Source organism: Chiloscyllium plagiosum, chromosome 37 (assembly GCF_004010195.1).
Source record: "Chiloscyllium plagiosum isolate BGI_BamShark_2017 chromosome 37, ASM401019v2, whole genome shotgun sequence".
Classification (NCBI taxonomy): Eukaryota; Metazoa; Chordata; class Chondrichthyes; order Orectolobiformes; family Hemiscylliidae; genus Chiloscyllium; species Chiloscyllium plagiosum.
Genome location: NC_057746.1, coordinates 29,115,539 through 29,134,464, shown reverse-complemented (window position 1 = coordinate 29,134,464; position 18,926 = coordinate 29,115,539). Strand labels below are relative to the sequence as shown.

The 18,926-nt window shown below is 44.7% G+C and overlaps 1 protein-coding gene across 1 annotated transcript in view; it reads right to left on the bottom strand.

Moving 5' to 3' along the window:
• The window catches only part of LOC122541549 (zinc-binding protein A33-like), a 94,991-nt gene extending 80,869 nt beyond the window's left edge, over positions 1–14,122 (bottom strand). Inside the window, exons 1-5 of the mRNA XM_043678378.1 lie at positions 12,587–14,122; positions 12,404–12,499; positions 12,077–12,310; positions 11,537–11,559; positions 10,298–10,413 (exon numbers count right to left, since the gene is read on the bottom strand). Coding sequence (XP_043534313.1) covers positions 10,298–10,413; positions 11,537–11,559; positions 12,077–12,310; positions 12,404–12,499; positions 12,587–12,997 — 880 coding nt within the window. The 5' untranslated portion in view covers positions 12,998–14,122. The remainder of the gene's footprint in view (positions 1–10,297; positions 10,414–11,536; positions 11,560–12,076; positions 12,311–12,403; positions 12,500–12,586) is intronic.
• Positions 14,123–18,926: the final 4,804 nt, after the last annotated feature.

Below are 18,926 nucleotides of genomic sequence, written 5' to 3'. Positions count from 1 at the left end.
TGATGTGAGTGGATGGGAATGGAGATAGCAAGGGGAAGCAGGAGTGATGGGCAGCAAGTGAGTGTAGAGACTGAGCGAGGGAGTACAGTGGGGTTACATTTGTAAGGGAGGATTTAAGGAAGGAGGATGGGAGCATGATAAACAGTGGGAAGAAATAAGAGGCAGGGAATGGCAGAGTGAAGGCTTGGGGGAAGTGATGGAAGAGAGAATGAGTAGAAGCTGAATAGGGATGTGGGAGAAGGTGTGGGGGTTTTGTGAAGGGAGGGGACTGTTTGGGATAGGGTAAGGGAGAGTGAGTGACAGCATAGAATGGGAGGGTGAGGACATGAGGACAACAAAAATAAGTGGACAGTTGAGGTTTGGAGATTGGGAGAGTGAGTGGAGAGTTGAGTGATGGAAAAAGTGGTGAATGAGGGGATGAGTGAAAGAGGGATGATTAGACTAGATTCCCTACAGTGTGGAAACAGGCCCTTTGACCCAACGAGTCCACACTGATTCTCCGAAACGTGACCCACCCCAACCCATTTCCCCTCTGACTAATGCTCCTAACACTATGGGCAATTTAGCATGGTCAATTCATCTGACTTGCACATCTTTGGACTGTGGGAGGAAACCGGAGCACCCGGAGGAAACCCACGCAGACACGGGGAGAATATGCAAGCTCCACACAAGACAGTTGCCCAAGGTTGGTGCTGTGAGGCAGCAGTGCTAACCACTGAGAGTGAAGAGGAAGGAATGGCTGAGTTGGAGGTGAGAAAGACAAGTTACTTTTGGGCATGGGAGAGATGAGTGAGTGGGGTGAGTGAAGGGTATATAAGGGGGAGGGGTGGGTTAAGAGTAAGGGGAATAAAGTGAGATGCGGAAGTGAGAAAGTAACAAAATACGGTCTTGTGCAGATTGTGGAGGTGACTGAATTGGAGGATGAGGTGAGGTTTGTGTGAGGAGGAGAGGAAAGTAAAGATGAGGGGAGTGTAAGGACGAGAGGAGAGAGTTGGGTCTTGGGAATTGAGGAAGTCTGTGGAACATGTGGGAGGCGACTGGATCCAAGGATGATGTGGAAATTGAGTGAAGTGGAGACAAGAGTGATCGGGAAGGGGAGTGTGAGGAGGCATGATTAAAAGAGAGGGGAGAATCAGGAATGGGAAAATCATGGCAGAGCAATTATGGAGGAATGCAGTGGAGGGGGAAGACAAATGTGAGATAGGATTGAGGGGCAGTGCGAGGCAGAGGGTGGGAGCAGAGCAAGGTTGAGGGGAGAGTGGCCGGATTGGGAAGCTGTGCTCAAGAGGATAGTGAGGGTGAGGGAAGAGTGGGCTGAGAGAATTGTGAAGGTTGGACAATGAAGGGAGTGTGGGGGAGGACTGAATGGTGAACAATTTAGAGGAATGAATTGATGTGGGGAATGTGGAGGTGAGTTGGGTGGATGGTGGATAATGCAGTGAGGCTGTGTGTTGGGCTATGCGACAGTTAATGGCAGGTACAAACCAAGAGGACAATGAGATTGAGGGGAGGTGACCAGATGGGAAGCTGAGGAGTGATCTTATAGAATTTTTAAAAATTATGAGAGACATGGATAGGGTGAATAGTTAGGGTCTTTTTTTCCCCTGTAGGGTAGTCCTAAAGTAGAGGGTATAAGTTTAAGTTGAGAGAAGTAAGAAGTAATACGGACCAAAGGGGCATTTTCTTTTCATGCAGAGGGTAGTGCGTGTATGGAATGAGCTGCCAGAAGAAGTCTTGGAGGCTGCTACAATTGCAACATTCAAAACGCATCTGGATGGGTGAATGATTGGAAGGGTTTAGAGGGATATGGGCCAAATGCTGGCAAATGGTCTGGGTCAGTTTGGGGTATCTGGTCAGTGTGGATGATTTGGATGGAAGAGTCTGTTTACATGCCATGTGACATCTGTCACTCCCTCTGAATAACTTCCTAAATATTGCAATGGTTTCTGTCTCCTTTCAGGCAGTGAGTTCTTGATGCTCACAGTCGTCTGGGTGAGTAATTTCTCTCCAAAATACCTGTGCCTTCCCTTCAACCTATTTCCCCAGTTATTGACCATTCCATTAAGGGGAAAAGTACCCTGAAATTTACCCAATCTATAATCATCATGTTTTTCTACACCTTCATCAGATCCACCTCTCAGCCTCCTGTGTAGGGCTAGCAAATCCCCCGCCAGGATATTGGTCCCTTTCCAATTCAGTTGCAGCCAGTCCATCTTATACAGGTCACTTCTACCCCAGAAGAGATCCCATTAGTCCAAAAATATGAATCCTTGTTCCTTGCACAGGCTCCTCAGCCATACATTCTGCCTTATCCTCCTATTTCTATTGTCACTAGCACAGATATAATTACCCTGGAGGACCTACTTTTTAGTCTTTTGCATTACTGTTAGAAATAATGCAATGTTTAAGTTCGCTTGGTGTCAGTGAACTTTTCTACTATAAACAATATCATCAAACTGATGACTTTCTCATTGTCACAAAGCTGTGTCTGTGACCTCACTGCTCCCAGATTGATTCTCTCATTTCCTACATTACAACTGTGAATATTCCACAAAAACACTTCAATGGTTCAGAAGCTCTTTGGGCTACGATGTGGGCACATGGGCAATATTTAAATACAATTTGATTTATCATATTCTCCTCTGTAATGATTTATTTGCTACTAGGAGGTGAGTTAATTATTCACATGGCTACTCATTGTTTCTTTATTGTCCATTTCCTTCCATGTTCCCAACATCCCCAATCACTCCGTTCCCTCACCTGGAAATAATGGCATTGTTCACGTCACCTGACCCCTCCTGCATGATGACCTTAACCCTTCTCACATTCCAAACCTTTGAAAAACTGACCAGGATCATTGCACTGAATCACAACCCTCAGACTGGATTGGGCCTCTGATCAAATGCTTTCAACGGCCAATGGGTTCACTGCTTGATCAAGAGATTATTCAAAGTATTGTCTCAGTAGCTCAATGGTTAGTGCTGTTGCCTCACAACACCAGGGAGTTTGTTTTGATTCCAGCCTCAGGCAAATGTCTGTGTCTGCATGGGGTTTTTCCCACAGTCCTAAAATTGCAGTTTTTGTTGAGGGTTGTGCAGGCTAGGTGGATTATCCATGTGAAATGTAGAGTTACAGAGATAATGGTGGGAGCTTGAGTCTGGTGGGATGATCTTCACAGGATTGGAATGGTCTGAATGGGCTGAATTTACCTGCTTTAACATTGCAGGGATTTTGTGATTCTATCAGCCTCACTATCTGAAAACTGTCTTTTCATCCTTCATTATGGAAATTTACAAATATTTCCACCTTGTTGAACAGTTGACTATATTAAATCTATAGATATGTATCAGGCTCAGCAGGTCTGGCAACATCTGTGGAGAGAAATTAAAGTTAGCGTTTTGGGTTGAGTGAACTTTGCACAGAACCGATGGTAACTCAGGGGATACCACGAGGCTGCTTGATGGTGGTAGTGGTTGTGGTGGTAGAGTGGGGTGGGGATGGGGAGGGGAGTGGGGAGAAAAAGTTCAGGCCTTAATTCCAGGAAGAAGTGCAGAACCCTAGGATCATCCTGATGGAAAATGAAGGTGTAAAGGGGTTGCACATCCATGGTAAAGAGGATGCAGCTGGAGCCCACAAACTGGGAATTCTGAAACTGGCATAAAGTGTCTGATGAATCACAGATATAAATGGACAGGAACTGGACAAGGGAGAAAAGACTGAGTAATGGTAGGATGTGATGCATTCTATGGGGCAGGAGCAGGAAGAAACAATGGGTTTGCCTGGGCAGTCCTGTTGGTGTATTTTGGGAAAGAGGTAGAAGCGAGCTGTGGAGGACTGGGGCATTATAGCTGGGAGGCAGTGGGGAGGGTGATTACCAGATGAAATTAGGTCGGTGACCATACTTGGCACAATGGCCTGATGTTCCATTCTGGCTTCATAGTCCAGGAAGCGATGAGGAGTTATGAAAGAGCTGACGCTCAGCCTCTGCATTGTAGAGATCAGTCTGCGAGACAACAACAGCCCCACCCTGATCAGCAGGCTTCATAATAAAGTCAGGGTTGGATCTGAGACCACTCAGTTCTTGGGAGGATAGGTTGGAAGGGTAAGAGGGGCACCGATGTCATGTCAACAAATCTGAATGAAGAGATCTTGTGCAGATAAAAGTCAAGGGGGAAGGGTCCAGGTGGATGGAGAATGTTGGAGGTGGGCAAAGGGTCTGTGGGACGGGGAGAGGACTCTTGTCCAAAGAAACTGACTGCACTTTGTGCTCTCAGATCTAACTCTGACTTTGTTATGAAGCCTGCTCATCAGGACGGCACTGCTGTAATCTGGCAGACTGACCTCTACATTACAGAGGCTGAGCTCTCAAATACCTCCAATCTCCCCTTGAGCTGTTGCAGTAATTTCTGTTTTTGTCTCTGATTTATAGAATCCACAGTTCTTTCAGTTGATATTTATCTGGCTACTGTTTTCACCACTGACCACTTCAGTAAGACCATCACACACCTTCTATTACACAATGTAGCAACTCCTTCTATTCACAAAACTATTTAAATCTTACATTCCCCACTTGTCCCCTCTTCCTCCATTCTCACCCAGCCAACTTGCAATGTCCACTCGGCTCTCACCTTCACTTAGTCTATCACGATGCCTCTCTACCCTCCCTCAACATCTCTGTTTCCATTTCTGGAGATAGACTGTTCACCTATACCCACCAACTTCAACAGTTACTTGGACTGTACATCCTCGCAGCCTGCTTCCTGTAAAGACTCCATTCCATTCTCCCTGTTCCTCCATCTTTGTCATATTCATTCCGATGAGGCCAACCTTGACAAGAGAGCTTGCAAAATGTCCATCTTCTTCCTCAACCAAGCATTGCCCAGCATTGATATTGTCAGAGCCCTGGACTGGATCCGCACCATCTCTGGCACTTCAGTTCTCTTTCCACCTAACACAGTGATAGGGTACCCCTTGTCCTTACCTATCATCTCACCTGCATCCACGTCCAGCAGATCATCAGACACTACTTCCAGGACCTCCAGCCAGATCCTACCACCAGACACACATTCACCTCCTCTCCCATAACCACCTTCCAGAGGGACCGTTCCTTCCGGGACACTATGGTCCACACATCCTTCACTTCCAACACCCACCCACAGCCCCATGATACTGCCCTCCTGATACTGCTGAAGGTGTAAATCCTCCCTCCTCAATATTTAAAGGGCCCAAACATACCCTCCAGGTGAAGCAGCACTTTACCTGCACTTCCCACAATCTAGTCTATTGCACTCACTGCTCACAATGTAGTCTCCTCTCCATTGGAGAAATGAAATGTACACTGGGTGACTACTTCACAGAATATCTACGTGCTGTTCACAAAAAAAGACTCTGAGATTCCAGCTGCCTGCCACTTTAAAGCACCACTCTGTTCCCTGTCCAACATCTCTGTCTCAGGCTTGCTGCAGTGCTCCAGTGGAGCTCAGCGCAGGCTGGAAGAACAACACTTAATTTCCACTTTGGGACCCTGCAGCTCTCCGTACTCAATAGTGAGGTCAATCATTTTAGGGCCTGAGCTCTCTTATGTCCTAGCTCCCTACCCCACAAACCCAGCTTTGCTATCACATAGTCAGCCATTATATACCACCTATTGTTAGGCACTAACTGTCTCCATTGACAGTTATTCACCCTCCTAGCCTAATCATTATCCACTCCTTTGACTTTCTAATGTTTTTCTCACACTTTGGGGTCTATCCCACCTATCGTTTACTCATTAGGCCCTCCCCCCACCCCATTTTCTGCATATAAACTGACATTTTCCAAGCTACCATCAGTACTGAGGAAAGGTCATTCAATCTGAAAGGTGAATGAAACTATTGAGGAGCAGGTAAGCATGCTGGAACAGATAGAGATTGAGGAAGCTGATGTATTGAAAATTTTGACAAACATTAAAATTGACAAGTCGCCAGGGCCAGACCAGATTTGTCCTCGGCTGCTTTGGGAAGTGAGAAATGTGATTGCTTCGCCGCTTGTGAAGATCTTTGCATCCTCGTTCTCCACCAGAGTCGTACTGAAGGACTGGAGGGAGGCAAATGTAACTCCTTTCTTCAAGAAAGGAAATAGGGAAATCCCCGGCAATTACAGACCAGTCAGTCTCATGTCTGTCATCTGCAAGGTGTTAGAAAGGATTCTGAGGGATAGGATTTATGACCATCTGGAAGAGCATGGCTTGATTAAAGGCAGTCAGCATGGCTTTGTGAGGGGCAGGTCATGCCTCACAAATCTTATTGTGCTGGTCGACAGAAGACAGCGAGTGGTAGTGGAAGGAAAATATTCTGCCTCGAAGGCAGTGGTAAGAGGTGTTTCACAGGGCTCTGTTCTTGGGCCTCTACTCTTTGTAATTTTTATTAATGACTTGGATGAGGAGATTGAAGGATGGCTTAGCAAGTTTGCAGACGACACAAAGGTTGGAGGTGTCATTGAAAGTATAGAGGACTGTTGTAGGCTGCAGCGTGACATTGACAGGATGCAGAGATGGGCTGAGAGGTGGCAGATGGAGTTCAACCTGGATAAATGCGAGGTGATGCATTTTGGAAGGTCGAACTTGAAAGTTGAGTACAGGATTAAAGACAGGATTCTTGGCAGTGTGGAGGAACAGCAGGATCTTGGTGTGCAGGTACATAGATCCCTTAAAATTGCCACCCAGGTGGACAGGGTTGTTAAGAAAGCATATGATGTTTTGGCTTTCATTAACAGGGGGATTGAGTTTAAGAGCCGTGAGATCTTGTTGCAGTTCTATAAAACTTTGGTTCTGGTCGCCCTATTATAGGAAAAATGTGGATGCTTTGGAGAGGGTTCAGAGGAGGTCGACCAGGATGCTGCCTGGAATTGAGGGCTTATTTTACGAAGAGAGTTTGACTGAGCTCGGACTTTTTTTACTGGACAAAAAGGAGAGAGGGGACCTAATTGAGGTGATAATGAAAGGCATAGATAGAGTTGATAGCCAGAAACTTTTTCCTAGGGCAGAAATTGTTAACATGAGGGGTCATAGTTTTAAGCTGTTTGGCGGAAAGTATAGAGCGGACGTCAGAGGTGGGTTCTTTACGCAGAGAGTTGTGAGAGCATGGAATGCGTTGCCAGTAGCAGTTGTGGAAGTGAGGTCATTGGGGATATTTAAGAGACTGCTGGACATGCATATGGTCACATAAATTTGAGAGTTTGTACATTAGGTTTACCTCACAGGAGGATCAATGGTTGGCACAACATCGTGGGCTGAAGGGCCTGTTCTGTGCTGTACTGTTCTATGTTCTATGTTAACACTGATTTCTCTCCACAGATGTTGGCAGACCTGCCAAGCTTTTCAAACAATTTCTGTTTTTGTTTCTCACACAATCCCCATTAGATGTGTGCCTGTTAGAACATAGAACATAGAACAATACAGCACAGAACAGGCCCTTCGGCCTAGCTTAAGCACCTATCCATGTACCTATCCAATTGCCGCTTAAAGGTCACCAATGATTCTGACTCTGCCACTCCCACAGGCAGCGCATTCCATGCCCCCACCACTCTCTGGGTAAAGAACCTACCCCTGACATCCCCCCTATACCTTCCACCCTTCACCTTAAATTTATGTCCCCTTGTAGCACTCTGTTGTACCCGGGGAAAAAGTCTCTGACTGTCTACTCTATCTATTCCCCTGATCATCTTATAAACCTCTATCAAGTCACCCCTCATCCTTCGCCGTTCCAATGAGAAAAGGCCTAGCACTCTCAACCTATCCTCGTACGACCTATTCTCCATTCCAGGCAACATCCTGGTAAATCTCCTCTGCACCCTCTCCAAAGCTTCCACATCTTTCCTAAAGTGAAGCGACCAGAACTGCACACAGTACTCCAAATGTGGCCTAACCAAGGTCCTGTACAGCTGCAACATCACCTCACGACTCTTGAATTCAATCCCTCTGCTAATGAACGCTAATACACCATAGGCCTTCTTTCAAGCTCTATCTACCTGAGTGGAACTTTCAAAGAGCTACGAACATAGACCCCAAGATCCCTCTGCTCCTCCACCTTACTAAGAGCCGTACCGTTAACCCTGTATTCTTATTTGTCCTTCCAAAATGGACAACCTCACACTTGACAGGGTTGAACTCCATCTGCTACTCCTCAGCCCAGCTCTGCATCATATCTAAGTCCCTTTGCAGCCGACAAAAGCCCTCCTCACTATCCACAACTCCACCAATCTTCGTATCGTCTGCAAATTTACTGACCCACCCTTCGACTTCCTCTTCCAAGCCATTAATAAAAATTACAAACAGCAGAGGACCCAGAACTGATCCCTGCGGAACTCCATGTGTAACTGGGCTCCAGGCTGAATATTTACCATCTACCACCACTCTCTGACTTCGACCGGTTAGCCAGTTCTCTATCCACTGGCCAAATTTCCCACTATCCCATGCCCCCTGACTTTCCGCATAAGCCTACCATGGGGAACCTTATCAAATGCCTTACTAAAATCCATGTACACTACATCCACTGCTCTACCCTCATCCACATGCTTGGTCACCTCCTCAAAGAATTCAATAAGACTTGTAAGGCAAGACCTACCCCTCACAAATCCATGCTGGCTGTCCCTAATCAATCCAGATACTCATAAATCCTATCCCTCAGTACCCGTTCCATTACTTTGCCTACCACCGAAGTAAGGCTAACTGGCCTGTAATTCCCGGGGTTATCCCTATTCCCTTTTTTGAACAGGCGCACAACATTCACCACTCTCCAGTCCCCTGGTACCACCCCCGTTGACAGTGAAGATGAAAAGATCATTGCCAACGGCTCTCCAATTTCCTCTCTTGCTTCCCACATAAGCCTAGGATATATCCCGTCACGCCTGGGGGACTTGTCTATCCTCAAGTTTTTCAAAATGCCCAACACATCTTCCTTCCTAACAAGTATCTCCTCTAGCTTACCAGTCCGTTTCATACTCTCCTCTTCAACAATATGGTCCCTCTCATTTGTAAATACTGAAGAAAAGTACTCATTCAAACCCTCTCCTATCTCTTCCGACTCAATACACAGTCTCCCAGTACTGTCCTTGATCGGACCTACCCTCGTTCTCGGCATTCTATGTTTCTCACATATGCATAAAAGGCCTTGGGGTTATCCTTGATCCTACCCGCCAAAGATTTTTCATGCCCTCTCTTAGCTCTCCTAATCCCTTTCTTCAGCTCCCTCCTGGCTATCCTGTATCCCTCCAACGTTCTGTCTGAACCTTGTTTCCTCAACCTTATGTAAGCCTCCTTCTTCCTCTTTACTAGACATTCAACCTCCCTCGTCAACCAAGGTTCCCTCACACGACCATTTCTTTTCTGCCTGACAGGTACATACATATCAAGGACACGTCGTATCTGTTCCTTGAAAAAGTTCCACATTTCAACAACATCCTTCTCTGACAGCCTATGCTCCCAATTTATGCTCCTCAGATCCTGTCTTGCAGCATCATATTTACCATTCCCCCAATTGTAAAACCTACCCTGTTGCACGCACCTATCTCTCTCCATAACCAAGGTGAAAGTCACAGAATTGTGGTCACCATCACCAAAATGCTCACCCACTAACAAGCCCATCACTTGTCCCGGTTCATTACCGAGTACCAAATCCAATATGGCCTCCCCTCTGGTCGGACAATCTACATACTGAGTTAGAAAAGCTTCCTGGACACACTGCACAAACACAGCCCCATCCAATCTACTTGATCTAAAGAGCTTCCAATCAATATTTGGGAAGTTGAAATTGCCCATGACTACTACCCTGTGGCTTCTGCACCTTTCCAAAATCTGTTTCTCCACATCTCTGCTGGGGGGCCTATAGTAAACACCCAACAAGGTGACTGCTCCTTTCCTATTTCTGACTTCAGCCCATACTTCACATCCCCCTGGAACTGCCTTTCTGCAGCCATTATACCATTGTTAACACTGTTAACACTGGCGCTTTAATATCAGTGTCTTCCTGATATTATGAGAAAAACCGTTCCTCCAATGTCACTCCAGATGGAGCCAGTCCACTCTCCTCTCAAAATCCTGTTTCCGTGCTCTATTCCTCTGGTTAGACAGAACCCTTCACTGCTGTGACACACAGCACTGATGGCTTCAGACACCTATCCAAATGGACCCACAGAAAGTACAATGTTTCCAGGGAGCCTTTCCCAGAATTAACAACTAGTGATGTGAAGATGCAAACTGGGGCCTTACAGCCTCTGCACAACTGGATCTATCATCATGAAAATGAACATACGTGTTTACCTGGGTGAATGGTGTGTATCATTTCTTTCCAGACTATGTACTGTAAAGGGCCAGTGAACTGCCTGAGAGACAGAGAGGCATCAGTAGCTGAGAGATTATTCCACTCATCACTAACCCTGTAAACATTAAACAGTTGTTGTAATAAATTCTGCTTTGTTTGAACATTCATGAAATTATTTAAACATTCAAGCTTTCAGCATTGTTTGCATTTGAGTGAATAGGCCAGAAAGTGAAATGTTCATCTTATTTTTGTAACTAATCCAAACAGAATTTGATAATGCAAGGGCAAGGGTTGGAAATTCTCAGGTTCAGAGAAAGGCCCATGTCCTGATAAGAGATCGGGTAATGAGACATCATACACCATGGAGACGATAAACATTCTCTCCATCCCCTTGCTGTATTATAAACAGAACTTGTGGAGCAGAGACAAAGAAACTGAAACATCTAGATGCTTTGTGTCCAACTATGCAAGACATGAGTCCCCCAACCCTTCAAAAATGCTGCTCCTCTACATCCAGCCTCTTGACCATCTCTGACTTTAGTCTCTTCCCCCATTGGAGGTTGGACCTTCAGCTGCCAAGACCCTCAGCTCTGGAATTCCCTCCCTGCGCCTCTCCATCTCTCTATTCCTCTTCCCTCCTTTAAGATTCACTAAATCCTGCAAAAGTTATTTGCATTAATATCTCGGTGTCATTTTTATTTTATTGATTTCTAAAGCTCCTGTGAAGCAGCTCAAGACATTAGAGGTGCTCATTAAATACAGAAAAGTATTACAGTGAAAAGGTTAAACAGTGAGTTTGCATTCTCAAAGTACACCCCATTCTCCCTTTATACTCTGGCTGTCTCGGGTCAGTCAGGAGCCATGCAGGGACAGGGATGGCCATTCCCTGGAAACATGGGCCGTGTGTCTCTCACAGGGTCAGGGGGAAGGTCACAGTCACACAAACAGCCCAAATCAGGGCAGTGATCACTTCCAGCCTGAGAACCAGGTTATATTACTTACAAGCATCCTGTCTTTGTTTACAATATTGTTGAACAGTTTTATCAAAGCTAATACTGTTTCAATCTGCAATAAGCTTCTTCTTAGAAAAACACTTGTGTTTGAATCATAACCAGAGTTATTGTCGTCCGATAAACGATCCTTTAAAGCAGCGACAATAATCAGGCAATAAACTATAATAACCGGCCACTGAGTTATTGAGCAAACTGTGCAGAGTTTCAGTAAAGAGCATGTCCTACCTTCTCTTCCGACAAGCTTCCTCCTGAAAGAAATGAATCACAAACAGTGAGGATGGCAGTAACAGATTTCGGGAGGAGACAGACAGGCTGCTGAAATGAGCAGACACAACACGGGAGTGTAAAGTGATACATTTTGGAAGGAAGATTGAGGAGAGGGTAAAATAAACTGGAACTGCCCATCAATCCCGCTCACAGACACAGTGACTCTCACATTCCCACTGTCCCAGACACACCCACACAGTCTCCACATGGAACTAGAACTGGATTCCAATGGGAGTTCCAGGAGATAATTAAACTTTGGGAACACGGACATAATAATTAAGCAACGACCAAGGTCACAACACATTCCCGGGAGACGTCGGTTTTTCTGCAAACAGTGTGGGGGCAGTTAGTTCTGTGACAACATTAGAACCATCCAGGAAGAAATTCAATGTAATTCCTTTTTTTCAGTAATTACTACATCAACGTAACAATTATCACCAGCTTTTTTTTGTAACTGGGTGAAATTTCCATTACCTAACCTGGAATATATTCCCTCACCTTCAGAAATATCAGCTCGTCTTTTTGCTCCATCTGTTTCTGCAACTTTGAGAGTTTCTCCTGAATAGAATTTAAATTCTCCTGAATCTCTCGAAGGTTTCTCTCCATTGGTTCTACAACCCTCTCCTCTTCTTCCCTGAGGTCTCTGAGTAAACGCTGCTCTTTCTCAATGAGAATCTGGTGCATTTTAGTGAACTCGGATGTGATGTGGGTCTGCAGACTGCTCGCCTGTTCCTACCAAATGAAATGTGAAACCTCATTAATGTCCCGCGATAAAGGGAACAAAACTAACCGAGATCCCAGAGAATCAGCACAGGGAGAGCTCACCCTCACTTCGGAAATCTTCCGTTTCTGGGTCAGTTCTGTTTGTAGAACCGCCGATCTCTTCTCTGTGAGAGAATCTAAGGAAGATTTCAGCTGATCCTGGGATTGGGAGAGATATTACAGAATTAATGTGCCAGAACACAAACGCATAATAAAGCCCTTAGTTTAAAAAAAAATCCCTTTTACCTTGTAAGACTCAACAGCCTCATTGATCGGCAGGAAGCGGTGCTCTCTGTGTTCCCGCGAATCTCTACAAATCAGACAGATCAATTTCTTGTCAGTTTCACAAAACAGTTTTAGATCTTCCTGATGTTTCTCACAGTGAGGTTTACTTTTCTCCTCTTTCACTTCCAGTTTTAAATTTCGAGTCTCCTCGGTCAGATTCGCCAAGGCCCGATTTACCCTGAGGTTTCTTTCCGGAAACTTCTCTCGACATTGCGGGCAGGAGTTTATCCTCATGTTTTTCCAACTCTGGGTGATACAGGAGCGGCAGAAGTTGTGTCCACACTCCAGTGTAACCGGGTCGGTGAAGAAATCCAGACAAATAGGACAAATAGTCTCCTCGGTCAGTCTCAGGAGCTGCTGTCTGGAAGCCATATTCACCCTCAGCACTTCCTGATTCAAACCGCTTTCAGTTTCAATGTGGCTGCGCTGGTCAACACATTCAGTTTAATCACTGACTGACAGATTTCACTGGAATTGTCAGCGAAGAATCACTAGTAACTATGTTTTATCAAGACTTTGACCGGGAAAACAGTGAAAAACAATATTTTGAAGGAGATACAGGGTTAGAACGCCGCGGGGGCTTTGACCCCGGCGCGGTAAGGTGCGGAGAAAGTTGCTTTTGGGGGAGGGGACAGTGTGTGTCTGAGAGAGAGAAAGAGAGAGCGCGGGTGAGAGGAACAGGTGGAGATGGCGGGGAGCCAGTAGTCCCTGAACTCACTGCCGATCACAGACCCTCTGGTGATACCCTGGGTCAGATCTGGATCCGTAACCTGAATTGTGTCATGATGGCTGGCACTCAATCTCAAACACAAAGAACTATAAAATGATCAGATGGTTTTGCGATAACAGATGCAGAAATGGGATTCCGAGGTTCTTGCATTTATGTAGCGCCTTTCGCAACAATAGTCCATAACTAATAGGACATGTACAAACTCCACACAGAGAGTCGCCCGAGGCTGGATCTCGGGCGCTGTGAGGCAGCAGTGCGAACCACTGAGCCACCGTGCTGCCCTCCAACAGTCTGGTCATCCAACAGTCCTCACACTGAAAAGGATAGACCGATTACCCATTTCATTTTCCGATTGTACTTTTCAGGATTGTACTTTGTACACATTGTCCGCTCGTTTTCCTTAGATCATTTCTTAGGTTATTGTCTGGGATGTATTGAGGCGTTGTATGAACGCAGCAGTCTCATTGTTACACCTTATTGTCCAACAGGTTTGATAAAGATCACAAACTTTATGCTCCTTCGTTCACCTGACAAACTCAGAAAGCTTGTGATCTTAAACAAACCTGGTGTCGTGTGACTGCAGATTTTGTCCGCCTCAATGCAACACTCGGACCTCCTGACATTGTTACGCGTTGCACGGCTGCCACCTGTCGGCTGAATCACAACACGGCAGTAAAAAAGCTCGAAACGTGAAAGTTTTGATTGTTAATGCCCACAATGGGCTGAATGGCCTGCTTTTGTCGGTCAGATAGTTTCTGTGGAGAAAGTGAGGACTGCACATGCTGGAGATCAGAGTCGAAGAGTGTGGTGCTGAAAAAGCACAGCCATTCAGGCAGCGTCCGAGGAGCAGGAGAATCGACGTTTCGGCATAAGCCCTTCATCAGGAATGAGCTCATTAATATTAATATTCCATTCCAATGATACTACAATCCTGTTCTTGTAAATTCTATGTCGTGTGATTCTGCTCCACAACCACCTGATGAAGGAGTAGTGCTCTGAAAGCTAGTGCTTCCAAATAAACCTGTTGGACTATAACCTGGTGTTGTGTGATTTTTAACTTTGTCCACATTAAAGAGAGAACATGTTAACATTTCGTTGGAAGGACGGCAGCTCCGACAGTGCATCGTTCCCTCAGTGCTGCAGTGAACTCCCAGCTTTGGTTTCAGTGCTGAAGCCCTGGAGACCTGAACAAGTTTTCATCACAAACCCCAGTCTGAGAGCCTGTGAAGTGGAAGTAGGGTGTTTTTATACTGAAATTAGTTAATTAGTTGATCTAAGAAGAAGATATTAAATGTGTTGCTTCTTATTTTTGCACATTTTTTTTTCCCAGAGGTTGGATTCTGACACGGACCCTGAGCGAACCGCATGGACAAGCACAAAGTGGAGAGCGCAGATCTAACTCGTGAAGAAAGAGTTGTAAAGTTATCACATCGTCTCCCAATTCACCGGTCTGTCCATTTACTGTCTCCCAGCTAGACTTATCACGAAACCTCTGAGGCCATTTAAAAAAATGTAAAACAGGAAGAACTACTCATTACTGACGGAAAGTACTTGATAAAATTCTATGAGTGGCAATGATACAAGCTGTTAAAAGCACCAGCTAACTACTAAGACTATTACAAAAATCCATCCTGTCCCCATCACGTCTAAATTTAAACCTGAAAGACAAGAGAGGTTAGATCTTTGGTTGAGTATAGAAAGAAGGTCAGCTACGTGGCTGGCCTCAGAGTATTTGAATCTTAGGCTAACTATTCCAACCTCCAAGTGTGCGAAACCCCTCTGAGCAGCTCTGCCACAGCTTGGTGATGACAGAGCATTAGCATTTGAAAGAGTGACTGAGTTGGGTTGGGTTCCTTCCTCGCGGCAGTCTCCTCGTAGTAACCTACCAATCACTCCTGAAAGGGCTCCAACCAGAAAATGATCTTCCAGTTCACCCTTTTCTGCTCCAGTCACGCCTACCTGGTCTCCGCTTCAAGCAGTGACCTCATGGTTCCTTACCAAAGGGGCACTCACTGTGTGTCTCCTCTCTGGGAACAAGCCTTTCTCAGAACTCACTGCTCAAGCTCTAAACATTCACTAAACACACCAAAGGGCTGCAGGATTTAGATTTATGAATCTGTCTCATGTTTCCCGCTCGAGGTTTTTAAAATTTCAAAAGTATACATGTGACATAAAAATATGCATGCACAGCCACTTAAGCCGTTCAGGTCTGTCCAGTCTTTGGAGGACAAAAACTTTCCCAACAGTTGCAACAAACAAACCATGGAGTTTCTTACATGTTAATTATACTGTTTACAGGAGGTCCCAGGAGGGTCCGATAACTGAACGATCCCATTTTAGTTTGGACAAAAGGACAGATTCATTGAGATATACAACATGGAAACAGACCCTTCAGTCCAACTTGTCCATGCTGACCAGATATCCTAAATAAATCCAGTCCCATTTGCCACTGCTTGGCCCATTTCCCTCTGATCCCTTCCGATTCATCATTCCATACATGCACCATCCTCTGTGTAAAAAAAGTTGCACCTTGGGTTCCTTTTAAATCTTTCACCTCTCACCCTAATCCTATGCTGTCTAGTTCTCGATTCACCCAACTCAGAGAAAAGACCTTGTTGATTTACCATATTGATGCCCCTCCTGATATTATAAATGCCCATAAGGTCATACCTCAGCCTCTGATGCACCAGGAAAATCAGCCCTAGCCAATCCAGCATCTCGCTATAGCTCAAACACTTTGACCCTGGTAATATCATTGCAAATCTCCTCTGAACCCCCTCAAATTTCACAACATCTTTCCCACAGGATAGAGACCAGAAATGTACACATAATCCAAAAGTTACCTTACCAATGTCCTGTACAGCCAAAATATGACCTCCCAACCATTATACTCAGTGCAATGACCAATAAAGGGAAGTATACCAAATGCCCCCTTTGCTATCCTGTCTACCCGTGACTTCACTTTGAAGAAGCTATGAACATGCATGCCAAAGTCTCTTTGTTCAGTAACACTCCCCAGGACCTTATTATTAAGTGTATAAGTCCTGTTCTGACTTGCCTTTCCAAAATGCAGCACTTTACATTTATCTAAATCAAACTCCATCTGCTACGTTTTGGTCCACTTGCCTTCTGTGACTCTAAGTGGTGACATCAATTCCCTGAATAATTGAACTGTAACATTCCTACTTTTATAAACAAAAACGTTCTGCAGATGTTCCTGATCTAAAATAAAAAAACAGAAATTGCTGGTGAAATTCAGCAGGACTGGTAGCATCTATGTAGAGACATGACATGTGAATGCTGATGATCTATACTATCATGCAATGATACTTGCATTGTTTCCATAACACAAAATGTGGGTCATGTAGTACTGAAGAATTCAATTGATTTTTAGGCCAGTACTTGGTATCTACAAATGGATTCACCATTAAACCCATTTGTATGACCAGGATCAAGCTGAACAATTCATATGCACTACAGCGTGCTTCACTCAGCATGTTGTGCTGCAAAACCACTGAGTTCAATAAGATTGAGATTGAGAGCTTCAAGTCACATGCTATGATATGGTGATGATATGAGTATGCCCATTAAAGATATATTACACTTCTGTTGTGAGACGTAGCACAATGTCTCAATGTTTCCAAAACGATATCCAACATCGGTACACAATATTTTACATAAACACACGATGTTAATTCTGTACCTATACAGATATGTATGAACAAAGTTAACAAGATTAACAACTTGAATTTTGAGGTAATATTTTTGATAGTATGCCCTGATCTGATAATTATATACCCATTTGGAGAGATATGAGTTAGTCACAGTTCCTCTTGGTCATCTTGCTTCTGGCTGCTATCACTCAGCATCATCACACAGTCTTAAGAATCTTAATTACCTTAAGAGTTTTATTCCTTACTCTCTGCATGCCCTACATTGCTCTGGAGTTGGCTTCGGTTGCTTTGCAATGTAGTACAGTGATCAATCATGACCTCATACAACCTGGGTTGTTTGCATATCTTAGAAACCTGCCCTGGTATCCAAATACTTGTAACTGGATTTCTGATCCATTCTCTGTGTCTGGTGCTTAATTGTGGTTGTCCTTCCAGTTCTAAGTTGTGCTGAGGATGATTGTCCTTTCCAATAAGTGTTGAACAAACATTTAGCAATGTAATGTGAAAATCCTGTGTTGTTGGTCAACTCTTGAAGCATAAGAATTTGATATATGTATCATAAGTTGTGCTAAACTGTTAATAGTTCAATAATAATATGATATGAGTAACTCCCCAGTTCACATATATCTTGATATGGTTTGCCAGTTAAATGTGTTTCTGTCAGATACTATTGCTCTGTCATGGTGAATAAGCTAAAAATTGAAGTCATTGCTTCAGTGATGGCTGCACCCAGTTTGTTGCTCTATCCACTGAACTATGGGAAATTTGCAAATGTTATGTCACGAGGATGTAATGCCCCCATGTACTGTGAATAAATCTGTTACTACATTTTTTTCCGAAAGACTGAAAAGAACATTGTATGGATGCAAAAACACATTACACTGCTAAGGTTAATCATTTATAGACAGCAGGAGGTTGGACGACCACAATAAGCCAGGTCGCATCAGGATTTGGAGAAGTCAATGTCTCAGGTATAAGCCTTCTTCAGGATGAGTGGGGGTAAGGTGAGCAACAGATAAAGGGAGTGGGGGATGGGGGAGGGTTTCGGGTGTTGAGAGGGGTGGAGTGGTGAGGTAGTGACAGGTGAATACAGGTAGAGTGTATGACCTGGTTGGCTGATGGGAGGAATGAATCCAGTTGGTAGCTGGAGGGAAGGGTCACACAGAGGAATGGAAAGGAGGATGGGGGTCTGGAAAGAAATCGGTGAAGGGAAGGGAGGTCAATCATTTGACATGCCACATATGCACTCATGAATTATCGGATATCCCCATTCATCCCTAGCCGGTGAAAGATTCATGTGCTGACCTTCTGTATGTTCAGTACCCATGTATTCTTGGTGTAATGTGGACATAATATCTTGGTATAATGCTTTTAATATTAGCACTTTTTTGGCCTTGGAAATTACTTGATGTGAAATGCCAAGTTCATTAACTCTGTCTAGCCAAAATGAGCAAATGTTCTTCAGAACTTCCTTAATACTGCCAGGCCACCCTTGGTTGCCTTTGGCAACTCTTCATGGTGTAGGCAGTGGTTCCAGCGAACATCCCTGTTAGGCCGCATTTGGAGGATTGTATGCAGTCTTGGTTGCCACTTTACCAGAACATAGAACATAGAACGTAGAAGAATATAGCGCAGTACAGGCCCTTTGGCCCTCGATGTTGCCCCAATCCAAGCCCACCTAACCTACACTAGCCCACTATCCTCCATATGCCTATCTAATGCCCATTTAAATGCCCATAATGAGGGAGAGTCCACCACTGCTACTGGCAGGGCATTCCACGAACTCACGACTCGCTGAGTAAAGAACATACCCGTACCATCTGTCCTATACCTACCCCCCCCCCCTTAATTTAAAGCTATGCCCCCTTGTAATAACTGACTCCATACGTGGAAAAAG